The following is a 17415-nucleotide window of genomic DNA, read 5'->3' on the forward strand; positions in this document are numbered from 1 at the left end:
AGGTATTTATTATTGCACAGGTTCGGCACCTGTCAATTTTTGGCGCCGTTGCCGGGGACTGGCATTAATTATTTGTTCCTTTTTAAATCTAATTTGTTTTTGCTTTCTTTCTTTCTTTCTGGTATTTTTTTAGTTTATGCCTCGTTCTTCTCGTACAGGCGACTTAATTTTTGACCCTGAAGTAGAGAAGACTGCACGTCAAACTAGGAAAGAGACTAGACAGCTCAGAGAGGAGCAGTCCAGTGGTGCATCTCAAGGACTGGATCCGGAGGTGGAATCGTTAAATCTGCATAGTGATCACTCGAGTGATTCGGACCAGGAGGAAGTCACCATGGCAAATGCACGAACAATACGGGAGTTGGCCGCTCCAAACTTGACCCAACAACCTCTCTGCATAACTTTCCCTCGCCTTAGTGAGAATGCAGCTTTTGAATTAAAACCTGGTCCAATACATTTGTTGCCTACTTTTCATGGTCTGTCAGGTGAGGAACCCCACAAACACATGCAGGAATTTGATGTGGTGTGTTCGAGTATGAAGCCTTCGGGAGTAACTGATGAACAAATTAAGTTAAAGGCCTTCCCTTTTTCTCTCAAGGATTCGGCAAAAGACTGGTTATACTGTCTACCTGCAGGCATTATCACCACGTGGCCAGAGATGCAGAAAAAATTTTTTGAAAAATATTTCCCTGCGTCCAGAGCTGCTAGTTTGCGAAAGGAAATATGTGACATCAAACAATTTCACGGGGAATCCTTGTATGAATATTGGGAGAGGTTCACCAGGCTGCGCACCCGATGCCCTCAATACCAAATAAGTGATCAACTGCTGATTTAGTACTTCTACGAGGGGCTACTGATAAACGATAGAAATATCATTGATGCAGCAAGTGGAGGTGCACTGGTGAATAAAACTACCCAAGAGGCTTGGGAACTAATCGAGCGAATGGCAGAGAACTGCCAGCAGTTTGGTACAAGAGAGGATGTTCCTACGAGAAAGGTCAACGAGGTAAGCTCATCTTCCATTCAACAGCAGTTATCTGAATTAACCTCATTTGTTCGACAGATAGCTGTAGGAAATGTACAGCAGGCCAAGGTGTGTGGGATTTGTACGAACAGTGGTCATACCACCGACTCGTGCCCACAGTTACAAGAGGAGGGAATTGAGCAAGCAAACATGGCTGGTAACATGCCCATGCCACGTAGACAGTATGACCCCTATTCCAACTCATACAATCCGGGTTGGAGGGATCATCCAAATCTGAGCTATGGGGGAAATAAGCAACAAAATTTCACCCCCAATAGACAACAGGGCTTCCAGCAACAATATCAAACAAAGAATCAACCCTCCTCTAACCCAGGTATGTCCTTAGAAGACATGGTTAAAATCATAGCCTCTAACACTATGAAATTTCAGCAGGACACTGAGGCCAGCAGTCAAGAGACGAAGGCGCGTATGCAAAACTTGGAAAATCAGATGAGTCAATTGGCCTCAATTGTCAACCGACTGGACTCCTAGGGAAAGGGAAAACTGCCATCCCAACCTGAGGTGAATCCCAAGAATGTAAGTGCAATGACCCTCAGGAGTGGGAAAGAGGTTGAAGGACCAGCACCAGTAGCTCCGAAGGACAAGAATGAGGACCGCATTGAGAAGGAGCTTGAGGAAGAAGGAACGCCCGGCATAAATAAAAAGGTAATACGTACCCCAGTGGTTCCAGTTAAGCCTAACCCACCACCTTTTCCTAGCAGGTTGGAAAGGCTTAAAAAGCATAACAAGAAAAAGGAAATTCTGGAGATGTTTAGAAAGGTGGAGATAAATATCCCCTTACTTGACGCAATTAAGCAAGTACCCCGGTATGCCAAATTCTTGAAGGACCTATGCATCAATAGGAAGAAATTGAGGGGAGATGAAAGGATAATTGTGGGAGAGAACGTATCCGCAGTGCTTCAAAGAAAACTTCCGCCCAAGTGTGGAGAGCTAGGTATGTTCACTATCCCTTGTAAAATCGGGAACACTAGCATTAGGAATGCCATGTTAGACCTAGGAGCCTCTATAAATGTGATGCCCAAGGCTATTTATGCTTCTCTAAATTTGGGTCCCTTAAAGGAAACTGGCATTATAATTCAATTGGCTGATAGGACTAATGCTTATCCCGATGGGGTGATAGAAGATGTGTTAGTGCAAGTGAACAATTTAGTGTTCCCCGCTGATTTTTATATTCTTGATATGGGTAATGAACGTTCTCCAAATCCATCACCAATTTTGTTGGGGAGGCCCTTCTTGAGCACGGCTCGTACAAAAATTGATGTTAGTGAGGGCACCCTAACGATGGAATTTGATGGAGAAATAGTTCATTTTAATATATTTGAGGCCATGAGATATCCTTGTCATTCTAATGCTATTTTCGCTATGAGTGTAATCGACCCTTTGGTGCAAGAAGTGTTTGAAATTAATAGCAGGGATGAATTGGAGACAGCAATCACCAAACATTTGGATCTGGAAGCAACTTGTGAAATGGAGTTAGATGTCAGTTTGCAAAGAATGGTTGGAGCCTTGCAATCACTAGGCCAAAGTTCTCTAAGGTATGATGTCGCTCCTATATTGGTGCCTGAACCACACCTAAAGCTATTACCCTCTATCGTGCAGGCACCTGAAGTGGAGTTAAAACCTCTGCCCGAGCATCTAAAGTATGCCTATCTAGGTGAAAAATGGACGTTACCAGTGATAATCTCATCCAAATTATCACCCAGGGAGGAGGATAAGCTGCTACGGGTTCTAAGGGAGCATAAGGAAGCTATAGGTTGGACAATTGCGGACATAAAGGGTATAAGCCCGTCCGTGTGCATGCATCGAATTCGCCTGGAAGAGGATGCTAGGCCGATAAGACAACCACAAAGGAGATTGAACCCCATCATGATGGAAGTGGTCAAGAAAGAGGTAATCAACCTTCTGGACGTGGGAATCATTTTTTCTATCTCAGATAGCCCGTGGGTGAGTCCAGTCCAAGTGGTGCCAAAGAAAGCAGGGGTAACTGTGGAAGAAAATCATGAAGGGGACCTCGTTCCAGTTCGAAAGCCTACGGGTTGGCGCCAGTGCATCGATTACCGCAAATTGAACGCGGTGACCAAGAAGGATCATTTTCCTCTTCCATTCGTCGATCAAATAATTGAAAGGTTAGCTTGTCGTGCCTATTATTGTTTTTTAGATGGTTTCTCTGGTTATTTTTAGATAGCAATTGCACCAGAGGATCAAGAGAAAACAACTTTCACTTGCCCCTTTGGCACTTTTGCCTATCGAATGATGCCATTTGGATTGTGCAATGCCCCTGCAACATTTCAGAGGTGCATGATTAGCATTTTTTCTGAGTATGTGGAGAGAATAATTGAGGTATTCATGGATGACTTCAGTGTCTATGGTGATAGTTTTGACGATTGCTTAGATAACCTGACATTGATTTTAAAAAGATGCATTGAGACTAACCCAGTGCTCAATTGGGAAAAATGACACTTCATGGTTGAGCACGGGATAGTTCTAGGACATGTAGTGTCGTCTAGAGGAATTGAGGTTGATAAAGCTAAAATAGATGTGATATCTGCTTTACCTTACCCCGTAACTGTACGGGAAGTTCGTTCTTTTCTAGGACATGCAGGTTTCTATCGCAGATTTATCAAGCATTTCTCAAAGATCGGGGCACCACTTTTCAGGCTTTTGCAAAAGGATGTCAATTTTGAATTCAACGAGGAGTGCAAAGAAGCGTTCGAGAAGTTGAAAAAACTACTCACTTCTTCACCTGTCATCCAACCCCCTGATTGGAATCTCCCATTCAAAGTTATGTGTGATGCCAGCGACCACTCCGTGGGAGCAGTTTTGGGACAGAGAGTGGAGAAAGCGGCGCACGCAATATATTACGCCTCTAGAGCTTTAAATGGCGCTCAACTCAATTACTCCACTACGGAGAAAGAACTCTTAGCTGTTATTTTTGCTTTAGAAAAGTTTAGACCTTATTTGCTAGGTGCTAAAGTAATTATGTATTCTGACCATGCAGCTTTGAGGTATCTACTGACCAAGAAGGACGCTAAACCCCGTTTGATAAGATGGATATTGCTCCTGCAGGAATTTGACTTGAAAATCAGAGATAAAAAAGGAGCAGAGAATCTAGTAGCTGACCACCTAAGTCGAATACTGGTAGCGGAGGAGGAATTACCATTAAGGGAGTCTTTTCCTGAAGAACATTTACTTTCTATTAATTCATCCCCTCCTTGGTTTGCAGCTATTGTGAATTATTTGGTTACTGACAAATTGCCCGCAGGTTGGCCCAAGGCGAAAAGGGACAAACTAAAAAGCGATGCAAAGTACTATGTCTGGAATGATCCCTATCTTTGGAAACAAGGTGCTGACCAAATAATGAGGCGATGTGTAAGTGAAAGTGAATTCCAATCTATATTGACTTTCTGTCACTCTTTTGCATGTGGGGGTCATTTTGGACCTAAACGGACTGCTAGAAAAGTGTTGGAAAGTGGATTTTATTGGCCTACCTTATTTAAGGATGCCTACTTGTTTTGTAAAACATGTGATAAATGTCAGAGGGTAGGCAATTTATCCCGAAAGGATCAACTGCCACAGGTGCCCATGCTTTTCATTGAGATTTTTGATACTTTGGGTATAGATTTCATGGGTCCCTTTCCTAATTCTAGTGGATTTTTATATATTTTACTAGCAGTGGATTATGTCTCTAAGTGGGTGGAAGCAAAAGCCACCCGCACTAATGATTCAAAGGTGGTAGCAGGTTTCATAAAGTATAACATTTTCGTGCGATTTGGAATGCCACGGGCAGTTGTGAGTGATAGGGGGACGCATTTTTGCAACAAGACAATTGCTGCTTTGTTCAGGAAATATGGTGTACTTCATAAGGTTTCCACTTCCTACCATCCACAGACCAATGGCCAGGCTGAAGTCTCGAATAGGGAAATAAAATCTATTTTTGGAAAATATGGTCCGCCCTGATAGGAAAGACTGGAGTTCAAGGTTGGAAGATGCTTTGTGGGCATACAGGACCGCTTACAAGACACCTATAGGGATGTCTCCCTATAGGTTGGTATTTGGTAAGCCTTGCCATCTTCCAGTGGAGTTCGAGCATAAAGCATTTTGGGCGGTTAAGCAATGCAATAAGGATATTGAGGAGGGCGGAATTCAAAGGAAGTTACAGTTACAGGAGTTGGAGGAGATTCGCAATGAAGCCTATGAGAATGCGGTAATTTATAAGGAGAAAAATAAGATTTTTCATGACCAACAGATCTCTAGGAAGACATTCGTTTGTGGGCAAAAAGTTCTACTGTATCACTCCAAATTGAAGTTATTTCCAGGTAAATTACGTTCTCGTTGGATTGGCCCTTTTGTTATGACTAATGTCTTTCATTATGGTGCAGTAGAGATCCAAAGTTTGAAAAAAGAGAAGAAATTTGTAGTGAATGGTCACCGTCTCATGCCATATTATGAAGGTTTCCCAATTGAGCGAGTGGAGATGATGCACTTAGAGGACTCGATTTGCTTAGTTTAAGCAAAGTTTTGGACAACGTCTAGCCAAAGACGTTAAAGAAAGGCGCTTTTGGGAGGCAACCCAATTGTTAATTTTGTTGTTTTAGTGCTTAATTATTCAATTATGTCGTTTCTCACGTGGGTACTAGTCACTCTTGATGTTTTTTAACTCTGATCAGGATAGGTAATCTTGGCGTGCCCACGCAAGGAGGGCACGCGTTAAGCGTCTCAGTCCAAGTCCCATGGTCAGAGGACGTTTGTAAAACATGGCGTGCCCGCACCGTGTTAGTAAATTCTCAACATCTCGCGACGCCGGCAGAAAATAGAATCTTGGCGTGCCCACGCGAGGAGGGCACGCGTTAAAGTGCGTAAGGTGACTCTCTGAGTCAGTGGATGTTTTCTAATCTGGGCGTGCCCACGCCATGTTTGACGACCCAAAAGCAAAGGAAAAAATTGTTATTTATTTATTTTTATTATTATTATTTCAAAAAAAAAAATATATATATGGCAGAGCATAGCGCGGCCTTTCTTTTTTTCTTTTTTTTTTTTCTTTTTCTTCCTTTCCTTTTTCCTTCTTCTCTTCTTTTCTTTCTTTCCTTTCTTTCTTTTTTTTCTTTTTCTTCTTCTCCTCTGCCGCTCCCCTGTTTCTTTTTCCCCTCTTCTTCTCCTTTCTTCCCCGCTGCCTCGCCTTCCCTTTTCCCCTTTCTCTTGCGACTGAAACCCTTCGCCGAGCGCCGCCACAGCCCGCGAGAAACTCATCGCGCGCCGCCGTCTTCGCGCGCGCGCGGGCATCGCTCACCTCGCAGCTCTACCACGGGCCAGCCCGCCGCCAACTGCCGCTACTCCGCTACTCGCACCCACGGCCGCGCGCATCTCCTCCATTGCCGTTTCGTCCGCCACCATCGCTCGACCTCCACCAGCTCCCCCTCTCTCCGCTGCCTTGCGAGCACCACCAGGCACGACAGCCGCACGTCGCGCCTTTCTCCCCCGCCTGCCCAGCCGCACGGCGCCCACCAGCGTCGCCATCTCGCATACAGGCCCTCTCGCGTTTCCTTCCTCAGTGCGCCGTCGCCACCTGTCCAAAGTTGACAGGTGGAGGTATTGTTTTCCCTCCCTAGTAGAAATTTCTAGACATTACCTACTGGAATTGTTTGCCCTCCCCTTACTTCGTGTGGAGGGATAATTCGCTGTATTTGTCCGCCATGATTGTGGGATTTCTCCTGTAATCTTAGGGTTGGTTTTGAGGGTTTCTCTGATAGTTAACTGAGTTGGGCAAGTTCTAGGGTTCATTGTGAAAAAAAATTGAGTTCAGTTGTTGCTCTATGTGGGATGCTTTCTAATATTTACTGAATTGTTGGGCAGTTGATCTAAATTTTCCCTGTGCATACACCAGTGGTACTGGTGCGGTTCCTTTTGCCTATAGCTGTTGTCCACATTCTGATCTGCTTTTGCTAGCACTTTTGGTTGGATTGAATGTGTGATTAACTGTCCAATGTCGTTGCGCTATTTTTGTTTAACTTCAACTGCTGTTGCTGGAATTGCCTGTTGCTTGGCTCAATTACTAATTTAGTAAATTGTTGTGGGTTCTTGACTGTCCATTTAGAGACAGTGACGCCGATTTTAGGTCCACGTGTGTCTGATTCATATATTTGGTGTCCAATTGTAGGTGAATTACTGCGATTGCTGGTTAAATTTGGGGGCGCCCGTGACGCTTATATTTGCTTATCAGGGGCGCCCGTGACGCTTATAATTGCTACTCGGTTGGGTTGGGTATACTGGACTTGTTTGGGGTCTTTTTCTAGCTCTTGGATTCCTATTTTGTGCTTTCTATTGTTTTGGTTTGCCTGTTGGTCACCATGGTGAGGCCTCGATCTTCTTCTAAGTCTTGGGCACCTAGACAATCACAGCCTCCACCACCCAAACCCACTATTCCCGACTCTGACCCCTCGCACGAACCTTCCTCCTCTGGGAGGAGAGCTCGCCTTGGGAGACAGAGGGACGTCCATATCTCTGACCCTGCACATTTTGGGGGAAATCTGCACTTCACTAGGGCCGCCGACAAGCAGCGATATGCTGTTTGTTGTGAGCGGCAGATCACTCCCTGCCGATATCTGGACGCCGCCAGCTTGGGCCTTCTAGATATTAGCGTCCCCGTCCACCATTTGATCAATGGCATTGGGTGGCGCCCATATTCTCGTATTGTTGACCTCCCGGCCTTTGTTGAGTTGGTTAGGGAGTTTTATGCCACTTTTGAGTTCACCATTACTACTGGTTATACTGTGTCTACCCCCGATGTCATTCGCTTTCGATTGATGGGTCAGGAGTTCCACCAGTCGATTACTGATTTTAATTTAGCTTTTGGCTTTATTGATACGGCCTATGCCGCCTCTCGGGAGTATGCCGAGAGTGCCTGCGACTACATAGAGCCTTTATTCTCTCGTTATCGAAGTATGTGGGAGGCGCTGTCCGTCGACCCTGCCCCTTATGATCCTCGCCAGTCCAAGAGCTCTTACATCAAGAACCCGGCTTCTCGCTACATCCAGCGCTTCCTAGCGTATAGTTTCTCGGGTAGGCGAAATGCTCGGGTATATTGTCTAAGCCAGAGTTCTTTTTCATATGGTGTATGCATAATAATATTAAAATTAACTTGGGGTGTTGGCTCGCTTCTCAATTCAAGTCTGTTTTGACAAAGAAGAAGCGCCCCTTGATTCTTGGGTCGTATATCACCCATTTGGCTGTTAACTTACAGTTGCTTGATCTCTCTAACCATGATTTACATGTTGCTTGTCAAATGGAGGCCTTGACATCCCGTACTTGGAGCGAATGGGTTTGGTACGGGAGGGTGACAACGGGTGAGAGATTGTTCCCCCGGGGCCGATTAGACCTCCTCCTCGTTTATCCTTTGCCAGAGCCTCCACGGCAGGCGGTGACCCCGGTCCTTCTTCTTCCGCTCCCCCCCTCCTGTCCCAACGGCCGAGGAATGGCACCATCTCCGAAACACGGTCGAGAGGCTTGTGACGCGGCAGAAACACATTGACGTTAACGTGCACAATATGGCGCAGAATCTAGCGGCATTTATGCAGCAAGCCGGGTTCCCTCCTCAGTTTCTGCCTAACCCTCCCATGTTTTGACGACTCTGGGGAAGTACCGTTGCCCTTCTCTTTACTTTTGTTGCTGGTTTATCACATTAAGGGCAATGTGTCATTTAGGTGTGGGGGGGTCTCTGTTTGAGTGCTAGTATTCCCTGATTGGTGTTTTTCCTTTGCTCTTAGTTTGATGGTTATCTCATTTTCGTTTATCTTCTCTTCCTTTCTCTAGTGGTCAGTTCTAATTTGAATACCAAGTCGGATGTTGGTTTTTGTCTCTAATTCTGATATTGCCGAGTTTTAGTAAAAACATGGTATCAAGCTAAGGGGGTTAAGTCAGGAATATCTCTCTGGTGAATATCAGCAAGTGCTTGACTTTTCTAATTTTTAGTTAACTTTTCTAGGCATATGGGATGACTGTTGGCATTTTTCATGTGATTTGGTCCGGCTATTAATTTTAGTTCTCCATGTTTGGAAGTTTGCTGGCTACTGTTATTTTTTTTGCGTTGTTTTAGTTATTGTGCTATATGGTTAGCATTGGCTGTGCTCCGCTAGTTATCGCCACCGAGTAACTGGGGATCTTCACCTAAAGTGTTGATCCTCGCGTCAAAAGGTGGTGATGGCTATGAGCACTGAGTCACCTAGCAAGCGGAGTTGAGTAACCGGGCCCCTTCATCTGACAAATGTTGGAGTTCGCGTCAAAAGGCTCTAATGGCTAGAGGGACTAAGCCCTTTGAATAAAAACAATCAAAAAAAAAGAGAAAAAAAAAAGAAAACAGGGAGAGAGAAAGAAATAAATAAAAAGTGTGTCGAATGTGAAAGGAGTCAGCTACCGATTCATAGGCTAATGTTGAGATTTTAGTTAATAATTGGACCAGTCGCTGATGAATGTGAGTAATTATCCTTTCTCCCTAGATTAGTTTGCTTTAAATTGGAAGAGTCGATGGTTAGGAGGCTAACCGGGGCGATTTTTCTGTGATCTTGACCTGTGATGCTTGATATATATTTCTTTGAGTATTGTGGCAATACGGTAAGTGGAGAATAGCCATTGTCTAATTTTGGTGTCCAATACCGGTTCTCATGCTTGAGGGCAAGCATGATTCAGGTGTGGGGGGAATTGATAGGGCATTATTTGATAGTAATTCTATTATTAATTTCCCCTTTTATCCCTGCCAAATATTGTGTTAATTGGTGATATCTACTTATATTTGGTATCTGGACTTAATTTCAGGAATGAAATAGAAAACTACCAAAAATGAGGGATTTTATAGAGAAAATGAAGACTTCTAAGGGCTTCAACCCTTGGGGCCTTGAATTGGTGGGGGGACCACAAAGCTAGTAAAAGATATTTAGTCATTTGGGGCTCCTCAAAGAAAGCAACTTAGAGAGACTTGGAACAAGAAGCAATTTGGAGACTTTGTCCACATGTGTGGGGACCACCTAGATAGCTTTAGTCATTTCCTTTTGGCTATATAAGGACAACCGGAAGAAAGGCTACATAGAGTTTTTTTTAGCATAGTTTAGTTTTATTCTTTCTTGGTTCCTTTGATGGCCTGAACCTCAGTTAAATTACTTGGAGATTTTCTCATGAGGCGTGGCTAAGTTTTCCTAGTCGAAGGTCAATTTGAGGACTCGGTTTCGAACATCTGTGAGATTTAATTATTTTATTTATTTATTTTATTTATTGGTATTTGTGCGTTTCCTGATTTAATTGCTTATGCTTGTTATGTTATTTGAATGTCAAGGGCCCGATATTCGAATTAACCTAATGATCTAATGCCAAATTAATTGATTGAATCAGTAATTGTTCAATTGATTAATACCAGTGGCGACTAGCGTGATTGGTTTCATGTTAGGGAAACATATGATCTAACTTAAACAAACCCCCGTAGCGTGTTTGTTGGTTAGGATTGGGTTTTTCTAATTATTAATGCAATCGAGTAATTAAATCCTATGGTCGTACCTATGGTTATTTCTTGGTTAGAGAAATAGTTAACGGTCGTACCTTAATTATCGAGAAATTAAGGAAAGGCTGGTTGTTCATCGCGTGTATGGCAACTATAACCAATCTATTAATAAGTAATTGAATTATCTTTGCGTCGATGATCAGTTGCATGGACCGTGTCTGAAAAGTTGTACCTTTGGCTAGAGTCATATTGGTTATTGATTAATTTCTATTCATTTCTATTAGTTGTTTTATTAGTTAGTTAATTAGTTATTTTATATTCTCCAAAAATCCCCCATACTTCGGACTCTAAAAGAAATAAATTATCCCCAGTCCCTGTGGATTCGACCCTACTTATCACTATCTACAGAAATTATATTTTGTTTGAGCAGGTATTTATTATTGCACAGGCTTGACACCCTGTCAATTAGGACCGATGACCAAACAGACAACGCCGGGCCTTCGTCTCCATGCGTCCATTTCTCTTTCTCATTCTGTTTCTTTGGCTGGCTATTGCAGGAGCAAACATGATAAGAAGGAGATAAGCCATCAAAAACCCACCGGTGAAAATAACTTACCCATGAGTGGCCTTAGTCCAAGAACAGTTACCCAGAATACAAGTGATACTCCATCCTCGCGGCCACTTGAATACAAGCTAAATGCCTGCCACCAACTTCACGTGCCAATGTTTTATGTACTTTTCCTTAAAAAAAAATTTTGGAGGAAATATGCCAAATTTGAAGAACAAAGATAAAAAATTAAATAACATTCAAATGAAATTGAAAATTAAAGGAGGTTGAGTTTTACAATCTAAAAGAAGAAAAATGATTAACTATATGACTAAAATGTAAATATAAAACTAGAAAATGGCCTCACTCCTTGTTGTTCCTTTTTTTTTTTCTTCTCTATTTTCTATCTGATAAATTTACGTCCTCATTTTGTAGAAAAGAAGTATGACAATATTTACTTGCATTGGTTAGCAATGCTGGTAAGGAGAATAAGGGGGCAAAGTGGGGTAACAATATAATTTTTTGAGGGGGTTCACTAATATATTCAATCCGCTTGCACACTAATTTGTCTATTGGCAAACAATTTCAATCTTGTTTCAAGTTTATTTGTTTATTAGGGTAAAAAAAAGTTTCATTTTTTTATTCTGTGATCAAAATTTTTCAAATTCAAATGAGTTGAACATGAATAATAGCATTGCTATTGCTAATTCTCTATTCTGGAAACGAATGTATTTAGCTCATAATTTTGAGGGAAAAGGAAGCATAAATCCCTAGGTACAAAACGTATTGAAGCAAAAAGATAAGTGAAAGAAAGAAATGTTGGTTTAGATAGATTTAAAAAAAATTGTTGACGAAGAAGTGTTAAAAATACAACACTTCATCTAAGTTGATTAAAAGCGTTGTGATTTTTTTCTTTTTTTTTTTAAATTTTAAAATTTTTTTTATATTTATACAAAATGGTTACTGGGTTTTTGCTTAGGTAAAAGCATTGTGGAGATCTTTTTATTAAATTTACGACAACAGGTATTTTTTTCATATTCGATGGGGTAATTTTGGAAATTACTACCATTTAACAGTCAAATGTTAAGTTTGACTAACACAAGTACTAAAATGGCACCCAAAAAAAAAAAAAAGCGACTATAGTGCAAAGCATTCCAAACGTTTTGGGGCTTACTGCTTTTGACCCTGAAAAAATTTGAGTAGACCATCATTTTTTTTTTCGGAAGACTTTTGTCTATAAACCTTAATCCCAGAAGACACCTCAAAAGCCGGCAACTCTTGAGGAGCTCCCAGGGACTTATAAACCCAACCCAACCCTCCCAGAGAACCGATGTGAGATGGAAACTATAACTCCCCTGTGTGTACCCATTGTTTTGTCTTTTTTCCGAAACGGAAGACTTTTGTCTATAAACCTTAATCCCAGAAGACACCTCAAAAGCCGGCAACTCTTGAAGAGCTCCCAGGGACTTATAAACCCAACCCAACCCCCCTAGAGAACCGATGTGGGATGGAAACCCCACAGGGGCAGAGTAGACCATCATAGTTGTCCAAATTATCCATAGATCAAGACAAAGCACAATAAATGTTTTTTGAGTATCAAACTTGGATTATTTATAAGATTCCCCCCATGAATATAGTGAGTTTTGCATTTTACCTTCTAATATATTGTCTTTTTCTCACTTTGTTCCCCTATTAGTTAAATTCACCAATATATAAAAAAAATACCCTATGATAAATCGTTGAAATTTGAAGAAAGTACCTCTCAGCATTACAAATTGATTGTAGAAGCTTTGGAAGCCAAATCCATCATGTTTTTCCATTTTTGAGTATTACTAATAGGAAAAAGTGTATATTTTTATATAAACCAAAAATCTAGCCATTAAATGAAAATTAAACCTATATGCACAATCAAAAAGAGAGATTAATAGTTATTAAGCAGTTTTTAGAAATTTAGTAATATGTCACATTTTAATTTTTAAATAAGATTTTGTTATTTTGCAATTTATGGCATGAGATGTGCAAGATATGTCCCTCTATATAAAAAAAGTGTAATTAAAAGATAAAATTTAACTAGATTCATACCCATAAAGGTATTATTTTGTTCACTATCATGTCAACGATATAAATGTTTTTAGACATTGTTTTTCTTGGGTATTATAAAACATTGGAGTTAAATAATGGTCTTGGGACAAAACTACAAATTGAGAAAAAGATAATTTTATAGGGTAAAATATAAAACCTGTAATACCTTGAGGGCATTTACTAGGTATGAATGTCTTTTTGACATTACCGGAATATAATGCTTGAGTTGATTAATGGAGTAACGGTGGAGTAAAGTCAACAGACATAATTTTAGTGGGGGATTTGCTATAACTAAGGGGTATGTTTTGCAATTGAACCATCAAACTATAATGGATATAATGGATATAACTAAGGCACGCAAGAATATAATGGATGTTTCAAAAGATGGTGGACAGCAATCACCGAGGCAAGGTATAGAGCATCAGGAGCACAACATCTGGCCCTCACTGTCAACATTCTGTGGCAGATATGGAAGGCCAGAAATGATTGGGAATTCAAGGGGGAATATCATCAGCCGTGGAAGACAATTAAGAAGGCTCAGGAGGAATGGCTAGAATTTGAAGAAGCAACAAACAAGGAAACTAGGATGAGTACAGGAGAAACATCACTTGACAACCATGATGACCAGCAATTAGAGCCGGAAGGAGGAACAGTGATCATGAGAGTTGCGGCAACAAGTTACACAGACAAACCTGTCTTAGGCATTGGAATCACTTTAGCTGAGGGGAACCAAGAGCCAAAGATAGGATGGGCATTAAGAGAAAGAAGTTCAGGGGTACAACTAGTGGACGAAGCAGTAGCACTTAAACTGGCTATGTGCAAAGCAACCACCTTGCAACAAAGGAAGGTACAATTCCAGGTTCTGAACAAGCAACTTCTCAATCTCATACGATCTCAAAAGGCAAGTGATATTAGAGTAGCTACTATGGTGGAGGATATTGTACAATTGAAAGGGATGTTTCATATGTGCTCCTTTTGTCTAGTTAATAGTGGTAACAATCATCTAAGTTCTAGGATTAGTCTATATGCCTTAGGCATCACAATCGATGAGGAACTTTGTTTCCTCAGTGTTAAACACACTGATTGTAAAGTTATCTCGAGCCTTTGCTCGCACTTGTACATGTTTTGGAAGTAATATAATCAAATATCGTTTCGGAAAAAAAAAAAAAGAACCATCAAACTATGGTAGACATATTTTATGGAAAACTTTAAAAGGAATTTAAAAGAATAAAAAAAGAAAAGGGTGCACAAAACAAATGAATAACTTTTCTATTTTTCCTTGCTTTTCATGATTAAACTGGATTTTTTACCAGGTCATTGCGGTTCAAAATAATTTGTAAACTCAGGCTGAGCAGGTGAGGGATTTTTTGATTCAATGACCAATCTAGTTCGAGTTTCAAAACACTTCCCCAAACAACACCGTTTCTTGTTTCTTCTTTTCTTACTTGGCTTCTCTCATTCATCTTCCAACATCTTTCTTCCCCCACGGACTAGCCCTTCCATAGACCCGCAGGCACAAACTCAAAAAAAAAAAAAAAAAGCAAAAGAATAAGCCAATTTACTTTAAGGACAAATAAAATTGAGATTTTATTTCTTAAAATCAATTAATATCATCTTATTTCCTTATGGAATAGTGTTTGAACACTAATAAGCTAATTAAGGATCTCTATTACTCTGATGCAGTTGTATTAGCTGTAGACTTTACAGAAAGCAGATTGATCAAAATCAACAAAATTACTACTCTTGGGTAGATTTTAGATTTTGACTTTTTTAACCTTTAAAAAAATCTAAAATTTAGAAGCAAAAGCAAATGAGAACTAAAAAAAAACTGATTTTGTTTCAAAATCAAAATCTAAAATTAGGTGATATTATATAATGAGGACGCCTCATATATGATATGAACTTGTTCTTATCCCAAAAGAATATTTCATGGGTACTGCTTCCCTGATTTGAGTGGAAGGAGATTGCGTGAAGGGAAGGAAAAAATGATAGATTTGTCGGCAAAGTTAAGATTGGAAAGGGAGAAGTAAGGGTTGATTTTATGTTGGTGGTCTTCTGATGCAGAATAACAAACAAGGAGGAGCAAGACCGTGGGGATGGTTGCTACTTTCTGAGAAGATAAGGGCATAGTTTACAAGTAACGGTCAAAATCAGGCCGAAATAATGTCGACCAAGTATGGGCTTTCAAGTTTCAACTATAAAAGAAATTTTTTTTAAGCAAATTAAATTTGAATGGCCTAGATAATCAGTTGGAACTCTGTAATTGCCAAGGGCCTTTGATCCTTTCTTATAATCTTGTCCAAATTGATCGAGCAGACTATTATTTTTGAAAGCGACTTATGGTTTTAAAACATGTTTTGCTTTATAGACGCAATCAAATTGAAACCATCCATACTTTATTGGTTGGGAATAAAAAAAAGGAATTTTCCCAAATTTTCCAGGTGGCGACCACGACTAGTCCCCATATCTCATAGATTCATGAACTCGTGTGGGAACTCTTTCTTCATGTCAATTTCATAACTATTTCGCCTTGCAAAATAATTGACCAGCTGGTCCTATGATGTGATATTGAATTTTCGTCCTTTCCAATAAGGAGTGCTCCAATAATCCAAAAAATCCAATCTTTTGCGACTTGCTTTACATCTTTTATCTTGTATTGAAATAGTTTTTCTTCATATAAATATTTCGCAGCTTAAACTTTTTGAATAAGTTGGGTGAATTTTGCTTGAAACAGGCTTAGAAAAAAAGTTAACCCAATTCAAAGTGGGGAGGTATAACTTATTGTATGATTATTACTTTGTATTTTTTTCTACAAATTGTCATTTACATAATTTGGTAGTAATTAAATTTTGTGGCGTACCATCTTTCTTATTAGCATGGAAATCTTTTTTTTTAAAAAAACTTTCAGTTTCTGAGCCTCCACAGTTGGCATTGACCAAGTAAATAGTTAACTTATACAATTTGTACCGTGAGGCCTTGGTCTAGTAAATCAAGGTTAAGATTCAATAATCATAGGCCATTGATTCAAGTCTCATTAAATGTGAATTTATTCTGTTTATGCGTGTTATTAGTTGTAATGTACACAGTTAGTCTCTATATGTATTGACTCCACCCATATTGGTTACTTTTTTATTTTTATTTTTATTAACTTTTATAAGTAGAAGGTTTTTAATTCAAAATTTCTTATTTACAATCCTTCCCATCTTGCCACCCAATCCAATCCTCTTCTCACCAATATTGGTTATTTGTAAATTGACACAGTTACATTTGTTTTCTTCTTTTCTTTTAGATTTTTCAAATTCCCTATTTATTGGTCCCGACGATGAAACAGGATCAGCCTTGCCTTCCTCTCGATGCGACATCTCTCTGTCTCCATTTACTTTCGTTGGCTGGCTGTATTGTAATAGCAACCATGATAAGAAAGGATATAGGCCATCAAATGCCCCACGGGAGAAAACAACTTATTCATGAGCGGTCATACTCCAAGAACTTCTACCCAGAAAACAAAAGGAACAAATTATACCGCACCTTCAGAGCCACGTATCAATGTTTTATTTTTGTTTAAAAGAAAAAAGTAGTAGGAAATGTGTCATGTTTAAGGCACGAAAAAAAACTTAAAGAGAAACTTTGAACGAAATTGAAGTTAAAGGAGGTTGAGTATTGTAAGTTAAAAGAAAGAAAAATGATTAATTAAAGTGTGAGTAGAAGATAAAATAAATTTCTTGTTCTCCTGTTTGTTTTCTACGTCCTCTATTTCGTGAATCTCATGTCCCTAATTTGTATTTCGCAATCATCATTCGTGTTGTTTAGTAATGCTGTAAGACAATAATGGGGCAAAGTGGGTAGAAATATAATTTTATGGGTTTACCGTACTGAAACCAAAAAAAAAAGAAAGAGGAGGAAGAAGTTGAAGATAAGAAGAAGTCGAAGTGAGTGGCCAACTAATAATGCATAGATATTTTCAGCATGGCTGCATTTTAAGTACAACAGCAAGATTGAATTCCAGTAGATTGAGAACCAGTTCTTGTTTCGTTTTGTTTTTTTTTTTTTTTCAAGTTTTCTAAACATAAGGGTGTAAAGGAAGCTAATCATGCCAAATTTTCTAGTATTCAAATTTGTATGATTATTTTAACGAGTTTGAAATTGTATTTAAATTAGCTTGTTTATTTACCAAGTCGAGCTCAAACGAGCTTTCACCAAGTCAGACATAAGTTGAGTTGGAGTAATTTGAATGTTTTACCTATAAAATCAAGTTTTATACTA

At 39.8% G+C, this 17415-nt stretch overlaps 2 protein-coding genes across 2 annotated transcripts; both read left to right on the forward strand.

The window, feature by feature from the left end:
* The first annotated feature begins 331 nt into the window (after positions 1-331).
* LOC113766798 lies at positions 332-1513 on the forward strand. The gene is made up of 2 exons (XM_027310949.1): positions 332-771; positions 865-1513. The coding sequence occupies exons 1-2, from the start codon at positions 332-334 to the stop codon at positions 1511-1513; spliced, it is 1089 nt and encodes a 362-aa protein (XP_027166750.1).
* Positions 1514-1567: 54 nt separating this feature from the next.
* LOC113766799 lies at positions 1568-3499 on the forward strand. The gene is made up of 2 exons (XM_027310950.1): positions 1568-3115; positions 3224-3499. Exons 1-2 carry the CDS (start codon positions 1568-1570, stop codon positions 3497-3499), a joined length of 1824 nt encoding a protein of 607 aa, XP_027166751.1.
* The last annotated feature ends 13916 nt before the right edge of the window (positions 3500-17415 follow it).

Source organism: Coffea eugenioides, chromosome 3 (genome assembly GCF_003713205.1).
Source record: "Coffea eugenioides isolate CCC68of chromosome 3, Ceug_1.0, whole genome shotgun sequence".
Taxonomy (NCBI): Eukaryota; Viridiplantae; Streptophyta; class Magnoliopsida; order Gentianales; family Rubiaceae; genus Coffea; species Coffea eugenioides.